This window comes from Poecile atricapillus, chromosome 6, assembly GCF_030490865.1.
Source record: "Poecile atricapillus isolate bPoeAtr1 chromosome 6, bPoeAtr1.hap1, whole genome shotgun sequence".
Classification (NCBI taxonomy): Eukaryota; Metazoa; Chordata; class Aves; order Passeriformes; family Paridae; genus Poecile; species Poecile atricapillus.
In genome coordinates this window covers 33933485-33955327 of record NC_081254.1, presented here as the reverse complement: position 1 = coordinate 33955327, position 21843 = coordinate 33933485, and the positions used below count along the sequence as shown (strand labels likewise).

The 21843-nt window shown below is 40.9% G+C and overlaps 2 protein-coding genes across 7 annotated transcripts in view; both read left to right on the top strand.

Moving 5' to 3' along the window:
* Positions 1 to 446: 446 nt before the first annotated feature.
* NSMCE4A (NSE4 homolog A, SMC5-SMC6 complex component) lies at positions 447 to 9232 on the top strand. The gene is made up of 11 exons (XM_058841718.1): positions 447 to 1080; positions 2187 to 2267; positions 2822 to 2952; positions 3930 to 4078; positions 4385 to 4484; positions 5754 to 5844; positions 6323 to 6417; positions 7186 to 7234; positions 7903 to 7994; positions 8546 to 8637; positions 9146 to 9232. Exons 1-10 carry the CDS (start codon positions 885 to 887, stop codon positions 8627 to 8629), a joined length of 1068 nt encoding a protein of 355 aa, XP_058697701.1. The 5' UTR covers positions 447 to 884; the 3' UTR covers positions 8630 to 8637; positions 9146 to 9232.
* An 833-nt stretch (positions 9233 to 10065) lies between these two features.
* The window catches only part of ATE1 (arginyltransferase 1), a 68642-nt gene continuing 56864 nt past the window's right edge, over positions 10066 to 21843 (top strand). The window contains exons 1-7 of one of the 6 annotated variants that reach the window (XM_058841123.1): positions 10066 to 10220; positions 11438 to 11501; positions 11835 to 11897; positions 12388 to 12491; positions 13261 to 13533; positions 16016 to 16245; positions 18883 to 19011. In XM_058841123.1, coding sequence (XP_058697106.1) covers positions 10133 to 10220; positions 11438 to 11501; positions 11835 to 11897; positions 12388 to 12491; positions 13261 to 13533; positions 16016 to 16245; positions 18883 to 19011 — 951 coding nt within the window. In that variant the 5' untranslated portion in view covers positions 10066 to 10132. Of the gene's footprint in view, positions 10221 to 10348; positions 10540 to 11437; positions 11502 to 11834; positions 11898 to 12387; positions 12492 to 13260; positions 13534 to 16015; positions 16246 to 17847; positions 17977 to 18882; positions 19012 to 21843 lie in introns of those variants that run through there. The other 5 variants (XM_058841122.1, XM_058841127.1, XM_058841124.1 and 2 more) reach the window with 5 other exon arrangements.

Sequence of the window (21843 nt, the reverse complement as noted above, 5' to 3'; positions counted from 1 at the left end):
GATATCAGAAATATTTTTTTCACTGCTTAGGTACTTAAGCATTAGGAATAGGTTCGCAGGGAGGTGGTGGAGTCACCATCCCTGAGGTGTTCAGGAGGAGCTGGGTGTTGTGGTTCAGAGGTTACACTGACTGTGCTCGATGAACAGTTGGACTGGATCATCTTCAAGGTCGCTTCCAACCCGGACGATTCCATGATTCTAACCAGATGATCTTTAAAGTCCCTTCCAACCCAAACCGTTCTATGGCCCTGTGATTTATTTCATTTGCCAGAGCGCAGATCCCTGCTCAGTGACTAACGCAGGCGTTTCCACGGACACATGCACGAATTAGAGGCGCTGGGACAAGCGCAGCACCCCTTTATGTCTCATTTCCCCTCAGATGTCGGCTCCCTCCTCACGCCCCGCGCTCTCCGCGCCCGCAGCGCCCTCCCGAGGCGGCGGCGGAGCCTCGCCCGCAGCGGAGCGGCCTGGGCGGCCCCGCCCGCGCCGCGCCTCCCGCAGCGCCCGCCGCCTCTCACCGCGCTCGGCCCCGGCCAGCGACCCGCGGCTCCGCTGTGAGCGCCTTACGAGGAAGTAAATGTTAAAGGAACGTTGAGAGCTCGGTAACCATCTCTGCGGCGAGCCCTGTTTGCCGTGGAACAGTGCGCGCAGCCTGCAGACCCGGGGCGGAAAACAGCGCCAATATGGAAGATCACGATCGGAGCGGAGCGGCTCAACGCCCACCGGCTCTACCCGCAGACTCCCCCGCGGAGATCCTCTGAGGCTAACTGCGCAGGCTCCACTCGGTCCGCGGATCCCGGGAAGGCCGGCACAGGCGTGAGGCGGGGAGTTCCCGGGCGCATCCAGCGGTTCGGGGTGACAGCTGCCGCTGCGTCCCGCCCGCCATGTCGGAGACCGGCAACAGCAGCGAGTCCTCGCCGGGCGCGCGGGACCGCCGCTCGCGCGCGCAGCACGCCCAGGAGGACGCGGTGGAGGCGGCGAGCGAGGGGATCCAGCAGCTGAACAGCGGCGAGGGCGACGACAAGGAGCTCTACAGGATGATCCGGAGCCAGTATCGGGAGCTCATCTCCACCGTGAAGCGTAAGGAGACAGCGGGGGCTGCCCCGGGCCTGCGGGTGGGGGGTCCGGGCTGGCGGCCGGGGGGGCCCTCCGGGGCTGGCGGCCGGTTTTGGGCGTGGGGAACTGTAGGAACGCTCCTGGTAACTCCGGGTTCCTCGGCCTGCTGATTCTTTGGCTTTTTACTTAGATCGAATTTCGACTCACAGGAAGCATGGAATCGCAAAATCGTAGGTTGGTTGGAAGAGACCTTATGGGTATCCTCGTTCTGACCGTGGTAGGGACGCCTTCCACTGGTGTCCAACCTGGCCTTGGACACTTGGAAGCATGGGGCAGCCACAGTTTCTCTGGGCAACCTGTGCCAGGGCCTCACCACCCTTACAGGGAACAAGTTCTTCCTGATATCTAAATGGCCTCAGCGTGAGGCGATTCCCCCTTGTCCTGGGGAAGTTCCCATCCCTCATCCCCTGGGTTAGCGAGTTTACGAGGGATTTAGCTTCACTAACACATATGTGGTGCCTGCATTGGTGCAGGGGAACAGTCGGCTTTAGACTTGGAGATGCAGAGAAATCCTTTAATTTTGCTTTCATGGTGTCTGAGCTTTAGTTTGAAACTGCAGGTATCATTATGTGCCTGGACCAGAAAGTTATTCTTGGGCCTTCCAGAAAATGCTATGTCGTTTTTAGCATCTCTCCAGACAGGCATGTTAGTCCTTCTCCTATGTGCATTTGAGTGAGTTGTGATGTTTTCCTCACAGAAATGTGGCCATGGTTGTGTGAGTAGCATTGCCAAGTTCAGCAACACGTGGGATTAGTTGTTTTGTGAATACTTGACAAAGTTGTGCAGTTATTTTTCAAGAGACTACAGTGCAGTTTATGGGTGATCCAGCCTGTTTATAGAAGGGAGTAAGCATACAGTTTTAGGGGCTGGTTTGTTTCTTTCATGGAAATTGGTGAGTGATCTCTCCCTTATCTAGACCCATGAGCTTTTTGTTCTGTTATCTCTCTTTGGCCCATTTGAGGAGAGGAGTGATGGAGCTTTGGTTTCCAGTCAGCATCAAATAAGTGCCGTGTTTCTCAGTGCTCCTATGTTTAAGTAATTCAAGATTTCCTTTGTGTCTTTCCCCACAGAAAATCGAGAAAATATACTGAGTTCCAAAAGCAACAGGCTGACAGAAGCTTTGGAAGAGGCCAATAGACTTTTTGATGGAGGTAAAACAAATTCTGTGGTCTTTAATTGATGTGTTTGGCCAAGTGTGAGGAGATGATGCCTTACAAACAAAAGAGGGCAAGAGTGAAGTTGAGGTCCAAGTATTAGTCAGAATTTTTATATAACTTAAAATAGATATGTTAAGTTGAAGATTGGTTGAGTAAGTTGATGTGAGAAAATAAATGTCATTATAATTTATTTGTTCTTTGAAATAATTACTTGATTTATTTTGATTCACTGGAACAATGTATATCAGTAATGCACATAAAAAATATCAGTGTAGAGGGGTTCATTTCCCTTGGAAAGTTGGAAAACATGGTGATAAAAAATGCATTTGTTGTTCAAGATCGAGTGTTAGTCTTCCATAGTTTGTCATTCTTTCCTTTTCTTAAATGCAAATTCATTATAAGGATTATGTAAGTGTGTTAGAGGTCAAGAAGGCAATGAAAGGATTTCCAAAGCACTACAGCCAGGATAGTCCCTATGCTGAATGTAATATGATAATTATATTTGTGACAATTTCATAGTAATCACCATAACATCTTTTCTGTACCAGTTTGCCGTGCACGAGAAGCTGCACTGGATGCCCAGTTTCTTGTTATAGCATCCAATATAGGAAAGGAGAAAGCCAATGAGTTACACTCTGAGATGTCAGCATTTGATTCAACAGCATTTGCAGAAGACTTGGTAAGTTGCAGGCTCTGCATCCACCAGCATGTCTGCTGGAGGTTTGCCCTGTTTGTTGCAGAACCATAAAGCCTCAGATTGTCAGGCAACACATGGCAGTTCTGGTGGAATTTAATGCTCTTCCTATGAATTTCTTTGATGAACTTTCTAGTTACTTTTGTTAATTGTCTTAAACTACATATTAAGCACTTGCAGTAGGGGAAAATCTGACTTAAAGTGCAGACACTTCCCATATTATTGCACTGCTGCTGCTTTACCATGGTTCAGTTTGTGCTCTTAAAGTCTTCTGCTCTTTTTTCAGTCACTCTTCTGTATTTTCTCAGTAGCTAAGTAGCTTTTTTATCCTGTCCACTGGCCATGTGTCACTCACATGAAATGGAACTTTGGGACACTTGAATGCTTTCAGACTGGACAGTTTGTCTCTTTGTACTGTGACTTGAGGGAAGAGTCAGATCAGAACAGCTTTTAAGCAGGCTGTTGGCTTTTTTGCTCTTTGAAAATGTTCCCTGATGTTACAGCAGATCAACAAGGAATCCTGACTTGTTTGCTTAAGTGTATAAAAAACATACAGTTCAATTTAAATTTTTTCCTGGGTTAGTGTGGACATTGATAGATAGGCCAGATAAGTTTTTGATATTTGAGGGGTTGGGCTTTCAGCAAGTGTGTGGTGTTCAAAAGCTGTGAGATATCTGAGCTCTAAATTGCAGTATAAGGAGTGTTCTGCTACTTAATACATCACTGAAATGTGTTGGAATCTAAGCAATTTGTTTACCTATGGCTTTCATTTCTTGCTGAACACAAGGGTGAATTTGAGTGTTCATCTGTTTTCATGGTATCCTCAGGAAAGTCAAAGTTCTTAGGCAGTGGTATTAAGTACTAATTTATCAGGCAAACACCACAACACAATGTTTCACCATGAGTGTATCTACTGGTTTACCTCTAAGTGAGTTTTTATTGCAGCTTTTTTTCTTTTGTAGCTGACTTTCATGGGTATAAATCGCACAGAAGTACAAGAAACTGATGACTCTGAGGATGTTACAGGTGGTTTTTTACCTAGTGATGCCTGGCAGACAATGGGAGAAGAAGCATCCAAGTACTTCAGAAGAGCACCTACTTTTCACTACATGTAAGTTTCTTCAAGGAAATTATGTGTACTGTCACTCACAGTAAAGGCCTTAACTGATTCTTGTCTTTGATGCCCTGGCTTGAATTGAGTTTAATGTGAAATCACAGCAGAATCTTGACAAGGTATGAGGCTGTCAACATACTGGAACAGCTTTTGGGGCTGGTTCTTTGCAGAAATCTTTTAATGTGATGAAGCTTTATCAGTCATCATTTTGCACTTGAGGAGATCCCACTGCTCAGTATCAAGTTTCCTAAGCATACAGACTAAACCAGATTTGCATGTGTGTTTTCTTTGTGTTTTGGTTAGGATGGGATCTTTCAAGTCTGAATCTCCTGTACCAAAGCAACGGATTGAGAGGCAGAAGAAAGCTAGCAGAGGAAAAGCAGAACGGGCAATGCCTGCTCAGGTTTGTAAAGTTATCTTTGTTAACCCTTTGTTCTGGCATAGTTATTACAAATGACTTCTAAATATTTTCATTTGTTTGTTTTGGGTTTTGTAATTATAAACTGTGTAGTATTTGTGACATCCCTTAAGGGGAAGGGAGCATGCAAGATCCACAGATGCTTGTGCTGTGCTTATCTCCAGGAGCCAGAATGAGCATGTTTGTCCCAGAAAAGTGCTGCCCTACCTTCATGTGGTTCTTTTTCCAGCTATATCCTATTGTTTCTCACAGTGTGTGATTACCAGCACTCCTTGGTTGTTATTGCCAACAGTCTTTGGTTGGCTCCACAGCAGCCAGCTGGAGTTGGAGACACACACATCAGCCCCTTTCCTTTTGAGTTTCTACCAAAGGATTCAAACTCCATTATTAGGCTTCTTGATTTGTTTTGTGTGGACTGCAGGATTTCACTGAGTGGAAGGAAATAGGATTTGCAGACCAATTTCATGTTCAGAAATAGGGTTTACAAACTGATTTTTCAGGTTATGAACTTACTTGTTCTGTTGTCTGTTGCTTTGAAAGGAAACAAAAAAAAAAGAAACTTCTTTACAATAATGTGGTTTCCATTTTTCTTTAGAAAGTGTCTAACAGGGTGTGGCATTTACACTGAAATGTGGTTAATGGCAGCAAGCTAATTAGCTCACATAACCACTGTTTTCTGTGCTTTCTGTTTCCGTATTCTTTTTGTCATTTGCTGGCAGAAAAACAAAAGTGGAATACTGAAAGAGGCTTACATCTGAAACTGCAAATATAATCCATGTTGTTACAGGGAAGCTGAGGCCATGATAATGCCAGGATACAGAGGCAAATGGTTGATTATTGCCTTTTAAAAGGCAGCCTACTCAATCCAAATAGTGATAGAAAGGATTTGTTATAGTTTGTACTGGGAAGAAGAGGACCTGGAGGGTTTGTGGATTGCTTCCAAATGATCATCTTCATTAAACTCACAGATTGTAGCACTGTGCAACCCAGCTCCTCAGAGCTATTGAAAAGTAAGTGTACACCTGTACATGGGCTCAAAACATACAAGCCATGGCCTCTCAGACTGATATTGCAAGATGGGAATTAAATCCTAAAGCTCTTCAAATTTGTCTCATTTTGGCATAAGTGTGTTTGTTATGTTGCATATAGGGAATAAAATTCAACTTTTATGTTATGTGTTCAAAAGAGGCCCTTTGCATATTCTGGTAATTCAATAACAGTTATTTGGGGTGAATCTCTGCTTCTTTTTCCCAGTTAAAAAAAATGGAGGAGTCTCATCAAGAAGCGACAGAAAAAGAAGTAGAGAGGATCTTGGGAATACTGCAGACTCATTTTGAAAGTGATCGTAAGTATGATTAAATTAAGCATTAACTGGAGTAAATGTATATTCTCTGTGTTCTACAGTTGGGAGTGGTAAAACTACAGAGACAAAATGAGGTGAAGTTGCAAGTAGAAATCTTTTTTGAAGCACATATACCAGCTATGTATTTTTTTATGAACATTAATTAGCTGCTGTTTGACTGCAAAGTAAATGTAAATCCTCTCTCCTGATTAAAGCCTGCCATTTTTAGATGGCAGCCAGATAGTCACTGTATGTGGATCTGCATGGGGGAAAAGATGGAGGAAATTAAGATACTCTATAGAACATTGTTTTTGCAGGCAACTGGGAATTCTGGATTGTAACTAAATTGACAAACATCCCTTTAGCTTTTGAAAGGTGTACTGGCTCTCTTAAGTTTCTGTTTATATCTGTTAGCTCTGTGTGCAGCACCTGTTTATTTGTTTGTTTGTTTAATTTAACAAAGCCATTTTTGCATCCCCAGCTGATATACCCATTTACTTCTTTGATTTTGTGATTGATCCGAACTCGTTTGCACGCACTGTGGAAAACATGTTCCATGTGTCCTTCCTTATTAGGGTAAGGCGTGGCATTTTCTTGAAATATCACTTTAGATACTAGAATGACCTAGAAATACTGACCTGTTCTTTTTCCACATTCAATATTGAAGAATTAGGATTTAAATGTCAGGAATACTAACTTATTTTCTGCAACCAGTCTGTGGTATTTTGGTAATCAAATAAAAAGGGAAACAGAGTTGACAGATTTAATTTTTTTGTACTGCAACCAACTTAGCAATAAAACAGTAGTGATACTTTTGCAGCCAATACGTTTTTCAGAACAGATTCTGGCTCACATTTTAGATGTAGAACAGTTCTCAGAGAGTATAGAAGAGTTGTTGAGGCTGTAGAACACTGTATTAGTGTAAAGTTTTCTTTTTGAATCCATGGATTTGCACTCCAAAACTATGTTTAGTTCATCTAATAAATAAAATTAGTTCTGGAAAAGACAAAAACTGACAAGGATATTTTGACTAATTCAGGTTTTATATTGAAGAGAAATGTTGTTAAGAAGGGTTATTCCAAGTATATTTAGAGAATAATAATGATTTTAATATAGCAAAACTTTTATAATCCAGCAGTTACACACTGTGCTATATGGGCTGTCTTCTTCATACATAAGTGCTGTATTAAACTGTTTTCTTTCTTATGTAGTATGCCAATGAAGATTCTTTATCAGTATATGTATCTGTTCATGATTATGTAGAAGTAAAACTATGAAATTTCAGTGCATTATCCTAACTGGAAAGCTCTAAGTTATGAAACTTTAAATCCCACTGTTGTTTAGGATGGTCTTGCAAAAATAAGGCTGGATGAAGATGAATTGCCAGTAATAGGTAAAATGTAGCTTTAAAATACTTCAATTGTTTTTTGTAACGACATTACATGTTATGTGTTCACAAAGTTTTAGGTATATTTTTAACTGGGAATATGCAGTGAATGTAATTGAAGGCATAAAGAGATTTATGAGCAGCAGAAAGGATTGAGTCTTTTCAAATATCATTGTATGGAAAAAGACCATTATGCTGATTTATACAAATTAATTCCATTAATTAAAATCAAAGGTTACCTTTCAGGTTATATTTTTACTAATAAGTACAGGAACATTGCTACACTTGGCTGAAAAAAGAGATTTTTTGGGAATAAGAACTCTCTTGTCTCAGAGTTGGGAACTGCTTGCAGCTTCAGAACAGTTGGAAGAGAAATGCCATTCTGCATATGAGGTTGGCTTTCAGTCCCACAGGATATCAGTGGGGTTAGGACTTTGGAGGGATTTTGTAAGGAATTAAATACTTAGGTCCTTCTGCAAAAAGTTAGTTCCTGAATTTTTAAGACGGGAGACTAAGGAAGCATCTCAAGCAGTACATGATACAGGCTGATACAAGGTGATAGAGACTAACTGGGTGGAACATGCAGGATTGATCTGAATTCTGTGGAGCTTTTGTGTTCCTGGTGGAAACTGACTTTACAAGTGTAAATCCTGAAAATGCTGTGTTTTGATCAGAGCCTGTAAAACTCTGCCGGGGAGGGGAGGAGGACAGCAGAGCTGGAGCACGGAACCAGGTCGTCCTAAGTCTGGACCAGAAGGAGTGGAAGGTACCACGGAGAGCACTTCATACTTTGGATCAGTTCTCTTTTATTTAAGCCTCAGAGCTGTGCTGTTACCTGCTCTGGGGAGGGCAGGTGTTCTGTGTACAGTAACACTGTGTTTGGCCTTACGGTTGCCAGAACAATCACAGGTCTAAGGGATGTTTGTAGCTACAAGAAAACTGAGAATTGGGGCAGTGATTCCATCTTTGATTCCTGAAGCCTGGTCAGTTTAAGTGCTTTTAAGCTGTGCACTGACTTGTCTTTACTGTTTTACACAAGGGTTGGGTAAATATGGAATCTTTTTCTTCCCTTATGTATAATACTCATCTCTGGAGAAGTTCTCCATGCAGTTTCCTAACTCTAATAAATCTTAGACAAAAAGTAGTTTTGAGCACACTTACAGCTCTTTTCTTTTGTCCCTCACTCAGAATGTGCAGGGGAAATGTATTAATTTGAAATAGTGCTTTAGTATCAGAAACTTTATTATTTGCTTAGTGGTAATTAAATTGAAATAGTTGAGCTCTGCTGACTGACACGCTGCTGTTATCTCTAACCAGGAGATCATAGAAATATTTCAGATAAAAGAAGCCATGATTACCCCTCTTTCTCAGAGCACTGAAGAGGACATGGACACAGAGTAGCTATTCAGGTAAGTTCTTTTAACAAATCAAACTCAGTAAGTTCCTTATGTGCTGGGAAGAACTTCAGGTAAACTACCTGTGACTTAAAAATGCAGAAGAACTGTAAGCATGGTGACTGTAACATCTGAAATTGCTGTGTTCTTGCCCTCTTGATGAAACAAAATGTAATTTAGCCTTGTATGCAATGATTACCTGGGGAAAAAAAAACCCAACTTTATTTTTGAGTTTGGTCAGTTAAGTGGTGAGTTATTTTTTGGAACTTTATACTCAGAATGCAGTGCTGGAAAGAATCATAGCTTAGTTTTTCTGTTTGGTTTCTTAACTTCCTGATAGCTGATGATGTTAATAAAGTAGTCTGAAGAAGGGCTTAGAGGGAACCAGTCTGCCTTCCCTTCTGCTTCCATAAAATTCTTCCAGTGATAGGACTGAAGTCCTCACTTCACTGTTGTTTTGTCAGTTCCAAATCTTAATGCATATTGTCTTACCGTCTTCTTTTTTTTTTTTCTTTCCCCTTAGGTGCCTTAAAGAAAATACTTCAAAACATTTGTTTCAACAACTGCTTTATATGTATATGTTGTAAAATTAAATTTATTTTTTCTGGAACATCTCAACGCTTTATAAGAGCTGCTTTGTTTAGAACCATGGAATGGTTTGGGTTGGAAGAGACCTTAAAGCTCATCCAGTTCCATCCCCCTGCCATGGCAGGGACACCTTCCACCATCCCAGGCTGCTCCAAGCCCTGTCCAGCCTGGCCTTGGGCACTTCCAGGGGCAGCCACAGCTGCTCTGGCCAACCTGAGGAAGTTTAGACTTGTCACAGAGCTATTTATATATTATGGCTCAGTTTGCTGTCTCATATAAAATTTACTGGTACTCAAGAGAAAGGTAAAAAGGAAATACTGTGTCCCTTCTTTCCTCCTTTGTCTGGCCCCAGCAGCAGCAAGTGGACTTCACATGGTTAAACATCCCTGCTGTGATAATCTTGCTATCCTACACTATTTTTGGTGCTGCAGGAGAACCGATACTGCCCTGCTGTTCTTACTGCTCTGGAAACACAGGTCTGAGTTTGGAAATCCCGTCTCAATTACAGATAGCAGTTCCCCCTTCCTTTATTCAAACTCCACCTGTATTTGCTTGGTAACTTGGGCATTGGGCAGGCCGGCTCTATGGGGCCACAACATTATTTTATTAAAAATGCAAGAAGTCTTGTTCCCTTTACAGAAGACGCTCTGTGCAAGAGCTCAGGATTTCTTCCATCCTTTTATCCTGCTGCAGCAGCTGAGGAGGATCCACAGGGATCCATCCCCCCCTGGAAGGCCTTTTAGAGCGTGTGTGTGGGCTGAGGAGCCGGTCAGGCCCTGCGGGGCACGGGGACGCGGTGCGAGGAGCGGCAGAACCAGCGGCGATGCTTCACCGCCGATGTTTCACCGCCGATCCGCCCGCGGGGGAGCCTGGGCCGGGCGCGGCTGCGGCTGGGCGGGGGCACTGCGGGGCGGCCGGCGCCATGCCCGCCGCCGTGGTGGAGTACAAGGGATGGAAGGAGGGCTACGGCTGCGGCTACTGCGGCGCGGCGCGGGGCAAGGTGTCCGCGGGTGAGCGGGGCCGGGGGCCGGGCTGGGCCGGGCCGAGCCGCGGGGCTCCTCAGGGCAGCACCGGCGCTGCGGCCCCGCCGCGCTGCCCGCACGGAACATGGCGGCGGCGCCGCTTCCTGTGCGCGCCGCCCGCGCGCCGCCCGCAGCAAAGATGGCGGCGAGCGCCGCTTCCGGGCGGCCCGGGCCGCTGACCTGAGGCGGGCGGGCACCGCGGGGATGGCGGCGGGCGGCGGCTCCGCCAGCATCGTCGAGTTCTTCGGCGGGGAGGATGGCTACCGCTGCGGCTACTGCAGGAGCGACACCGGCAACCTGTCGCACGGTGCGGGCGGGGCGGGCTGGGCGCGGCGCCGCGGGCCGGCCGCCCGGCGCTGGCCGAGAAGCGGCGCCTGCGGGCGCGGGGCCGGGGAGGGCGGCGGGGACAGGCAGCGGCTCCTCAGCCGCTCCCGCCCGCCCAGCCGGGAGCTGGGAACGGCTCCTATGGCCCGCTGCTCCCGGATGAGCGTGACAGAACTAAGCGGCAATTTTGTGTTGTTTTCCTTGTGTATTTCTGGGGAAATGGGAGGTGCGGAGGGGAACCTAGCGCTGGTTTGGTCGGAAAAATATGGTTGATTGCATCCCAAGATTTGTGGTGGGCTTAGGAATTTTACATTTAATGTGATTATTGAAATCAGTAATTACGATATTTAAGAACGTGCCAAATACTTGAAAGACATCTCTGTATAAGTGGCCATTAGCTACTCAGAGTTGCAGTAACCACAGAATGGTTTGGGAGGGACATTAAAGCCCATCCAGTGCCACCCCAGCCATGGCAGGGACACCTCAAACTGTCCCAGCTGCTCCAGCCCCAGTGTCCAGCCCAGCCTTGGGCACTGCCAGGGATCCAGGGGCAGCCCCAGCTGCTCTGGGCACCTGTGCCAGGGCCTGCCCACCCTCCCAGGAACAATTCCTGCCCAAAATCCCATCTAAGCCTTGCCCTCTGGCAGTGGAAGCCATTCTCCGTGTCCTGTCATTTCATCCCTTGTGCCAAGTCCCTCTCCAGCTCCTTTGGAGCCCCTTTAGGCCCTGGAAGGGCTCTGAGGTGTCGCTGGAGCCTTCTCCGGGTTCACACCCCCAAGCCTGGCTCAGAGCAGAGGGGCTCCAGCCTGTTCTGCAGAGTTTGTTGTATTTCAAAACCAAACCACGGTCAGTCAAGTGTGTTGCTGTGTTATTTATTTCAGGTATGTGGGCACATTCGATGACAGTTCAAGATTACCAAGATCTCATCGACAGAGGATGGCGAAGGTACATTGGAAAAGAAAATACAAAGTCATGTTGTCTGTTGAAATAAAAGTTAGAATCCACATTTAAAATTTAGATCTTTAGAAACACATATCCATGAGTAATTGAACTATTTGTCCAGTGCTCTGTGACCTTTTGCAATGTGACACTGTCAAACATAAAAGTATTCAGTTGTCTCAGAAGGATAATACAGTCAGCAAAGAACTGAAGAACTTATTTTTTGACTTTCGTTACTCATTATGAAATGTTTTGATGTGATTTTAATAAAAAAGCTTCTTTTATTTTGTGGTGTAAACAACAACAAAAAAATCAATACATATTTGTTACTCTTTTCAGAAGTGGAAAATATGTCTACAAACCTATCATGAATCAAACATGTTGTCCTCAGTACACAATAAGGTAAGAAACTCAAAATACACTTTTGTAAGGGATTTAACCACTTCAAATAAGTTCCAGCATTTGTATTTACTGCTTGAAATACATCATACTTGAGAAGTTTATCTACTTTTAATGATACTTTGAACAGTAAGTATATCTTCTTGGGTTTGTGCGTAGGGACATCAGCAGCTCTGGGATATTTTCCTGTAAGGAACTTTGTCTGTAATCCACAAACACTGCTTTAGCAGACTAAATAAGAGAGGCTTACACTTCTATTTTAGTAATTCTAGAGATACACATGAAAAACACGTCCTAAGGACTGATATTATTCACTAGAAGACAACGTCATTTTATTATCTCAAAAGCATTGATAAAGCATTTGACCACTCAATATAGGAAAACTTAAGAAATAATAAATAGAAATTACAATCTAATTTTTGTAAATGGTCCCTTAACCCTTTTTTCCTGAAACAATCTTTCACAAAAAAAATGTTCTCTTTTTTTTCTTTAGGTGCCGGGCTTTGCATTTTCAGGCCTCCAAGTCCCACAAGAAGGTTCTGAAGAAAATGTTGAAATTTATTTCCAAAGGAGATGTTTCGAAAGCAGCGAGTGAAGGTAAGAAACTCTGAGTGTTTGAAAACCAATGCTGATGCGTGGAAGGAGGATTTAAATACCTGCTTGAGTGGTCAAATGGCAAATGAGCTTTGAATTCTGTGTGTGGACCCCTGGCTGGGCTGTTTCTTGAGCAATTCAGTAGCCCAGAAGCCAAATTGTTCAGGTGACTTGGGTTATTGAAGAAAATATTTCCTTACTTTTTCCACAGACCAGCTTGTTTTCCTGGGTATGTCCTCACTTTCTAGCTGGGTGCTGTAGAGAATTAGATGCTCTTTTTATGTCTCTTATGAAACTGATAACCTGGAGAGGGCTAACTAGAGCAGCTGGTGGCAGAGAAAAGGAAGAGCAAACAAAGAGGGTTTTTCTAAGTGATTGAAAAATCACCCTCCATTTATCCAGCACCAAACCCAGGAATTCTTCGTGGTGGTGAAACTTGTATTGGTTCTGAATCATTATAATTTGCCTCTTTTGTGTGTGTGTGGTATGCTAGGTTTGTTTGTTGTTATTTACTTGAAGTTATAGCTTGAAATAGTTGGCTGTCCCAATTTTAGTGGAGAAAATGAAACTCTTCTCATAAATGAATTGATATTTGTAATTTGGGATCATAAAGGAAACTTTGTTTTCAGACTGTTGCGATAGTCACTTTTTCTGTGGGAAAACACTTGCAAAATTGGAAATTAGTTAATTTAGTATTAATTTTAATTGTGAAAAGTATGAGCTGTGGCTGTACAGAGAGAAAATCACTCATGCAGGTGTTAATTATTGACAGAAGAGCCGATGGATGCCCATATAGATGATGTGGCCACGTGTGATTTTCCATACAAAAACGAGTCTCAGGTCAGTCAGTCTGAACTGACTCCCTTGGCTGTGGATCACGCTGAGAGGGTGGAGGATGAAGATAAGGACTCAGGAGAAACAAAAGAAGAGGGGAATGTGCCGAAGGTGGAATCAGATTCTGTTCAGATCTGTACAGACAAAGACACACCAGTCCCTGCAGAACCATCACATTCAGCTAAAGCTGTTCATGCACCACCTAAGCCAGGTAATTTCTGGTAGTAATTGGAATATGCTGTCATCGTTTCACATCTTGAAATCCCTTCTTTTTTATCTTGCTTAGTAAATAAATATTTGTTTTCTTTTATTTCCTGTGCTCCTTCCAATTTATGGAATTACAGCGTAAAAATTAAGAGGTGCTGGGTGCTACTTGTAATATTTTAGTTTATGTTTTGTTATATTAAAAAGTTATATTTATCTTATTTTCCTCACCTTAAGTAAGACTGAGTCTCTAGGATCTGAAACTAAAAAGGGGAGACTCAGATTAGAAATTTTTGATGATGAGGATGGGAAGGCCCTGGCACAGGTTGTCCAGAGAAGCTGTGGCTGCTCCTGGATCCCTGGAAGTGTCCAAGGCCAGTGTGGGGCTTGGTGCCACCTGGGACAGTGGAAGGTGTCCTTTTAAAGATCTCTTCCAGCCCAAACCATTGAGTGATTCAATGGCTGCCTTCTCTTGGGACATGGGTGATTTCTGGAAGGAAGATGGTAAGGAGTAGGTGGATTATTGCCAGAATAATTTATTTAAGGTAGAATTGCTGACAGACACTTTGTGGCCCTGAGGCTACAGGTAAAGCAGCCTTGTCTTACAGATCATACTTCTCATTTTGTGTAGCCTGTTCTGGAAAATAAAGGGAATTTCCTTAATTGTGGTTTACTAGTGGAAACTCGTGGCTTTAGAGTTTCTGTCTATTTTGGGACATCCTACTAATTCCAGATCTCACTCACCTGTTGCATGTTGTGCCAGTATTTAGGAGAACAAAGTACTTTTGTCTCTTTCCTTATAAGTGAGATAATGTTTTTTCCTTTAATAACCACTCATCCCTCTTGAATCCGATTTTCACCAGATTAATAAGCAATTTTTGCATCTAAATAAAAGGAAAATTTTCAGAAATGCTTGATCAGGAAATCAGTATTGTTGCATAGAAATATTACAGAATTTTTAAAACTGCATTTTATATTTTGATCTTATACAAACCTTTACAGCCCTTATGTAGTTTACTTCTTATATGATTTTATTGTGTGAAATTTCAAAGCTCTCTTGTTTGATAATAAATTAAAAACCTTGGCCTGTGTAAATTTAGCATTGGAAAGAAATGAAGTGGCTGTTGACAGCAGATGGCAGACTTGGGTAAAGAATAGGAGTGTAAAAACCTGACAGTGCTTTGCAAAAGGTGAGGTAAGGTCTTCAGTTAGGTTAAGAATATCTTTGGGTCAAACTTTAAGCACTGGAAATGCAAATAAGTAACATTGTAGTGCATTTCAGAAAAAAAGGGTTTAATTTTACAGAGCATAAATATTCATTAGTGGGCTTCTTTCTGGTGTTTTTAAAGATACAACTGAATAATAAGTGCATCAGAAAGCTTATTTAATTTTTTTTTTTTTTTAAATGCTAGCTAGTGTCACAGGTCAAATTTAGTTTAAAATTTTCCAGATAGAAAGATGTTTAGTTTTCATCTTGGAAAATGTAGACTTAGTCAGTAATAAGATTGTTTAATTGCATTTTTATTCCTTTATAAACAAAACAGGTCATTGTCCTCTAGGAATAATGGTCTGTTTCTGCACAGTTTCAGATAGAAAAGAAGGTTTGCTTATATCTGTGTAGGCACAGTCACTGCTTTAAGAAGTTTTTCTTGCTAATTTACAGCTTACAGAAGATTTGAGACACAAAACAGATCCTGATACAGATGAAGTACTCATTCTTCAAATATATCACGAGAGTTTTAAATAAACTCTTCCTCTGACTTGTTTGCCTGAGGACAGGTCACATAGTGTCTGTAATTCCCTCATGTCTTTGGATTTGTGTTGGTTTAGAACTTGCAGTTCTTGTTCTAGTAAGAAACAAATGGATCAAGATGAGAAATAGTGCATAGGTTTGACTTTTTCACAAACACCATTGCACAAATAAAATTCTGTAAGTGACTGATCTGTTAAAGATAAACCGCAAAAAGTGAATTTATTAATTAAAACAGACAATCTGAAAATAATTTTAAGCAGATGCAAACTTTTGTGGCCTTTTACTCTTCCATTACACAACCATAGTAGCATTAGCAGCATTTCTACTCCTGCCTATGGATTCCAGGTGAGAACAAATAAATGCTTTATTCTGGGGTGTGTGTCTTTACAGGAGTCTGTGGTGTAGCCACGTGGGCTTTGAATGCAGAACAAATCTCTGTGATTTTGTGGTTGTATTTTTGTCCTTCAGTGTTTCAAGTTTTTTCAATACACCCTTGGTTTTGGGGTGAAATGGTCAAGGTGATTCCAGATTAGAGTGCTGCAGTAAATAGCTGTGGAAGAATCACTGCATTAGCGTGGCATCAGCTGTTGGTGGCTGTAAATGTGAAAGTTCATGTGGAGTTCACACCACAGTCTGCAGTAAATGATGATTTTGGTCCTTTCTTTCCAGAGGTGAGGTAAGAGCTGCTCATTTGTTGTCAGATGTGGTGTTTAACTCTTTGCTTGTGCCCTTGTAGGGAAAGGGGCCGACCTGAGCAAGCCCCTGTGTCGGAAAGCAAAGGACATAAGGAAAGAGAGAAAACTGCAGAAGCTCCTGCAGAACCAGATGGGCACAGTAGAAGGCTCTCAACTTCAAGGAGATCAAGCTTTCCTCTTGCAAAACTCTAAATCTAAAACAAACCAGCCTAAAAACATTGAAGACTTTATTTTTGTCCCTCTACCTGATGATGCACAACACAAATTAGAGGTAATGTCTTGTTCACTGTTGTTGGAGGCAGATGAAGGAAAGGTCTAGTTAAGGAGTTTTTGAAAAGCTTAGGTCTGTATTTATGGCTTTATGGACTAGTTGTGTGGCTTAAATCTTAAAATATATTGTGGTACTGAATGATGTATATTTGTATATAGATATGCACTGTAAAGGTGTATATATCTATATATATATATGTATTTATATAAATGATACACCTATGGTGCAGCTGCACTCTTTTTAACCACAGGAGGGTACCCTTGCACTGCAATCAGTCCTAGCAGAGTTCAGTTCAGATACTGAAATAACTTGCAAATTAATTTCATACAGCGTGACTTGAAAATGAAAAACTTTGAATTAACCAAGTGTTAAATAATGAGAGAAATTCAGTCTTTAGGTCTGTTGTATATAAATACTTAAATGGTCTAAGCTAATGAAACTTGACAAGGAAGCAGTAACTTCATGAAATTAATCAGATAACAAAATAGTTGCTCTTTACATATGTCATTGGTTTGTGTTGATGTCTGAAAGCTGTAAAAATGAGAGTAAAAAAGTTTGCTTAATATACTAGTTGCCACTACATCTACTAGAGGCAGTAATCTGGAAGACTTTTGGACTTTCTAACATTTGTTAATCATAAAACCATTTTTCTTGTTATTTTTTCCATAAGCTGGAAAATTAACTGAATATTTTCCCGATCATTTTCAATGATGGTACTGGAAATGAAAATATTTATTGACTAGAAGCCAAGAAATTGATCCATCTCCCTAACTCCTTCACATTTCCTGAGGAGTTGTTTAACAGAAGCAGGATGACTTTGAGCATCTTCAATTAGAAGATACAGGGAGAATTAAAAGGATTAAAAAAAATTTTGCTCCTTGTGAAAATAGAACCATTCTGAAAATTACATAATTTTTTAAAATTAATATGACCTTAAATATTTTTGAAAGAACATGCACTGCTGCCTTTGTAGTGGCATTCTTTTGCTTAGACAGCAATCATTTTTACTAAGAAGAATGTTTAATTTATAGATAATTTTTTGAAATTATTTTTTTTGTGTTTAGTGGTGATGGTGTGAAGACTGGTAACTCCTTATTATGGTTGACACATAATTAAGGATGGAAACACTGCTTCATTTTCTTCTTTCAGTTTCAAAAATACCTGGAAATCTCCTTGGGATTATTGCCATAGAAATATGATTTTTGGATGAAGAGCAGAGATTTAAGTCTTCAAAGCCTCTCAAGTATTTTTGTAGTGTGACACTATGAGACAATATTTTAAGTAGCACAGCAAACCTCTTTAAAATTAGGATCTGCATACCATTTGTTGGTATTATTTCCTGAAAATTGTGTGGTTCTTCTCTAGGCATTTCAGTTCATTTGCAGTTTGAAAACCTCCTGTGTTATTCACTGTAAATATGAAAGTCTTCAGCAATGTAAATTGAGCTGGAGAATTAGAAGACTATTGACTAATAGTAATTAATTTGTGATGGCCTTTGTGCAGGAGGGTAAAATTCCTCTCTGTTGTGATCTTTCTGTTATGTATAAATGTATAGTTATTGCATGATATTTTAATTATAAATGTGTTTAACTTCTTCTGAAGGTGAGGGTGGTGAGATCATCTCCACCAAGTTCACAGTTCAAAGCCACATTTCAGGAGTCTTACCAGGTCTATAAACGTTACCAGATGGTTATTCACAAGGACCCACCTGATAAACCAACCATAAGTCAGGTCAGAAGGCCAAATTTAATTTTATGCAAAGCTTCCTCTCCATTTCACGTGTCCTGTTTTTGGGAGAAACAAATATGGATTTTATATCCATTATGTATTCAGGAGCTTGTAAAATACTGGATCCAATAAAATCAACATCTTGAAAGTGCAAACTCTTGATACCTCTTAGTGAATGCCACAAACTGTAGTTGCAGGCAGAAAAGTTACGGATGCTGTTGGGTAAGAAATGGAGAGGGTGAGGCTCTTGGAGGTAGAGATGGGCCTTAAAAATACAAATCTTATAAAAACTAAATCCACCTGGACACTCAGCCTGATTGCTGACCTCCGTGGCTTTGGTTTGAATGTTTCCATCAGAAGGATACAGTGATCAGGGCCAAGATGTGAGCAGAAGTTTATCACACACACAAATTGTTGGTTTAAGGTTCACCAGAGCGAAATCATTCTCTTCAGTTTCAGTTTAAGCCTTTAAAAAGTGATCTGTGCACTCCACCTGAATTTACATGTTGTTGCTGCTTCCTGCTGTGAATAGGTGGAGTGTAAGAGTGAACTGGCAGATGTGTTACACCTCTATTCTATAAGGAAAAAAATATCATGAGCTGGGAGAAACAGTATATGTAGGAAGAACAAGTAATTGTTGAACCAGGGCAGTCAATGAGCACTGTGCCATTAAAAAGAAAACATTTTAACAAGTCTTTGAGACTCTGCAATAAAACTAAAATTTGTAGTTGGTTTGTTGGATATGAGCAAAAATAGGAAGTTGTCTTATTATTATGTTTTAGGTAGAAAACTGATTTCAGAGGCTTTGAAGTGGCTAGGAGGAGATCTTTCACTAGCCTGACCTTCAGTAGCAGATGATCTGATGATATGCACTCAAAACAGAATGCTTGTATTTCCCTTGCTCTGAAGGTGAGGTTAGTACCTGTCTCCTTTGAGGACCCCCAGTTCAAATCATCCTTCAACCAATCTGCCACTTTATTTGCCAAGTATCAGATGTCTGTGCACAAGGACACACCTTCTGACTGTGGGGAGAATGAGGTACAGTTCACTGCATGCACCTTTCTGAAAACACCTTCTTCAAATGCACAACTAAATGGTGGGAAATGCTGTCTAAATATTAAATTATTGAAATTGCCATTTCTGAGGTTTTTTGATGGCAAAATCATCTTTGCCTTAAAGTTCTTCAGTACCTTTTTTATCTCCCTAATTTTTTGTGTTCTCACTTAATTTAATAGGTGAAGGTTTTAAAAATCTCAATTTTATTCCCATTCTGTTGCTAAGCACACTGCTCAACTGGAACTCACCTTTACAGTGGGAGTAGTGCAAAAATATCTCACCACCTGATCCTCTGAGGCTTGATGAGAATATGTTGCATATGGATAAACCCTGCTCTTAAAAGGGTGTTTACAGGGCATAATCTTAATATAATAAATTAAAAATAATTAAAAATATTTGTGGGGTTCTGAACAAGCAGCAGTTCTTCATTTCTCTGGCAGGTGGCACAACCTCCTCATTGGTAGAATTAGTGAAAATGCTACCTCAGATCTGTCTTTCTACTGCAGATGTGCAGCATTATTATTGGTCAGGATTTTCTGTTCCTGAGAGTGAACTACCTGCAAAGCAAAACCTTGTAAACTGGGGCTGTTTTCCAGGTAGAATTGTAAAACCACATCATAATTTTTGGCTTTAGTTCAAAAGAGTGTAAGGAGAGCTTTTTTTTTTTTTAATTTGTGAGATGTCTGTAATGCTGCTCTGGAAAGCCATAAAATCCATTTCACTTTGTTTAGTAAAATAATAGGTCTCATAACAGTAAGTAGTAGTCTCTACCCTCTTTATAATTGCTGCAATAAGTGGGTTTAATTATAATAATGTAAAAATTGGAGGCATGCCAAGAGAGACTGAGCTATTTACTAGATTTGTACCAAGCATTACCTGGGGAGATTTGAGACTTGATTTTTCTGCTTTGATGGAAGTAGTTCAGCCTAGAAATATCTGTTAGGGACAGTCAGGTTTTCACCACCTGAAGGTCTAAAGGCTGTCCTGGGAATTGCTGTTGGATGGGAAGGAGATGGATTCCTGTTCACTGCTAATAGTGGAACAGATTTTTATCCTCTTTTTCCTTATTACTTACCATAGGGCTTTCCCTACTTTGCATTTATCTCCTCTCTTTGGCCTCATGTTTGTGCAGGCTTAGATAATTCCAGGGGAAACAAAAAACCTTTTCTGAAGCATCTACTGAATTTAAAAACTTGGTCTGATGCTGATGGGTTTGAATTTAGGTTCTTTTTCAGCCTTGGTAAATCATATTTTGTGTCCATGAGACTGACTGGCCAAGAAGGGTGCTTTTTTTTGCAATTAGGAACTAACACTCTTACTTGAATTGACATTTTGTATTTGATCTCTGTAGGAAGTAAACTGAAGAATGTTTTACACAAAAATTTGGGTGGGAAGAGAGTTATCTGAGTCCCTTTTAAGGTACCAAGTAGGATAAAACTGATCCAAGTTATTGAGAGGAAGGGTGGAAAATGCTTCTTGTGAGACCTCCAAGCTTTTTCTGCTTCCTCTTTTTCACACTTTTTAATATATCCTACAGACATTATGGAACCAACCAGTTTTTTAAGCAAAGAGAATAAAATTCTATCCTATACACAGGACTTTTTTTCGGGGTACTAAGGGGTCTGCTCTACACTTTAAACTGGAAAATATTCAGGATTGTTTCACTTTTAATTCATGCAAACTACTCTGTGAGGTTGTTGAAGTTATTTTCAGGGAGAGTCCTTCCCACTTTTGTGTTTGGAAAGTTTCTAGTTTAGGAAGAGTTCTTAGTTTTATATTATTCAGATTTATTTATTAGTATTATTTATATTATTTAGTTTTATATTTGGGTGAACACTTCATATTTAGAAACCTGCCTATATTTAAATTCAGAATCCAACAAAGATTGCTATGGGACATATTAACAACTTCTTTTGGGAATATATTCTTAGATTGTTGGCATTACAGTATAGTATCTGTTGCTAGGCTAGTTTAATATTAACTTTATTATATTAAAAGGCAATTCTAAGACTCAGTTTAGAATTTTGGTGGTTATTTGAGAATAACACTAATGGGAAAAACTATAAAAATGTTCACAATAGTAATAAAAAATACATGGACAATGAAGCTGATTATTGTTCAGTGGGTGTGGAGAAGGCCTTTTTGCACCTCAGTAATGTAAATACAGCTTTCCATCAGGAGTTTATGTGGGAAGGGAGAGCAGAGGATTTTCAGGGCAGAGAGTTGTGGAATTGAACTTCTCTGGGCACTCTCTGGTTAATGCCAGTTTGAGACCAGTGATAACTGGTGTTTCGGTGCCCTTCAGGATGCTGAGTCTTTTTAAAATTAAATTTAAATTTAAATTGATTCTTTTCAATTTAAATTTAAAATTTTGCCTTTTCCTCCTTTCCTGCTTCTGCTTCCCTGCTGAAGACTGGACAGCACTAATTACAGTGTGTTCATTAAAATAATTGGAGATTTTTCTGGGGAGAATCCTGCAGCGCATTTTGGTGATGCAGTACTGATTCCTGAGTGAGGCAGTGACTTCTGTTTGTTCTAATAAAAAGCAAAGGGGAAACTTCATTGTGAAATCAACTTTTTCCAAGTTCCAGACTTGTGATGAAACTTTTCTTTCTATGGAAGCATCACCACAATCTTCTGTTTCTCTTTCACTGGCAGGGAGAGGATTAGGTAAGGTAGAAATATGTTGTCTCTCTGCCAAATATGTTAATATTCTAGGAACAGTTTGAAGTATTTCCTTGCTCCTGGAATTAAAACCAATTTAGCTTGCAAGAGAAAAAAATTCAAATTGGTTTTTATCTTGGCATAAAAACC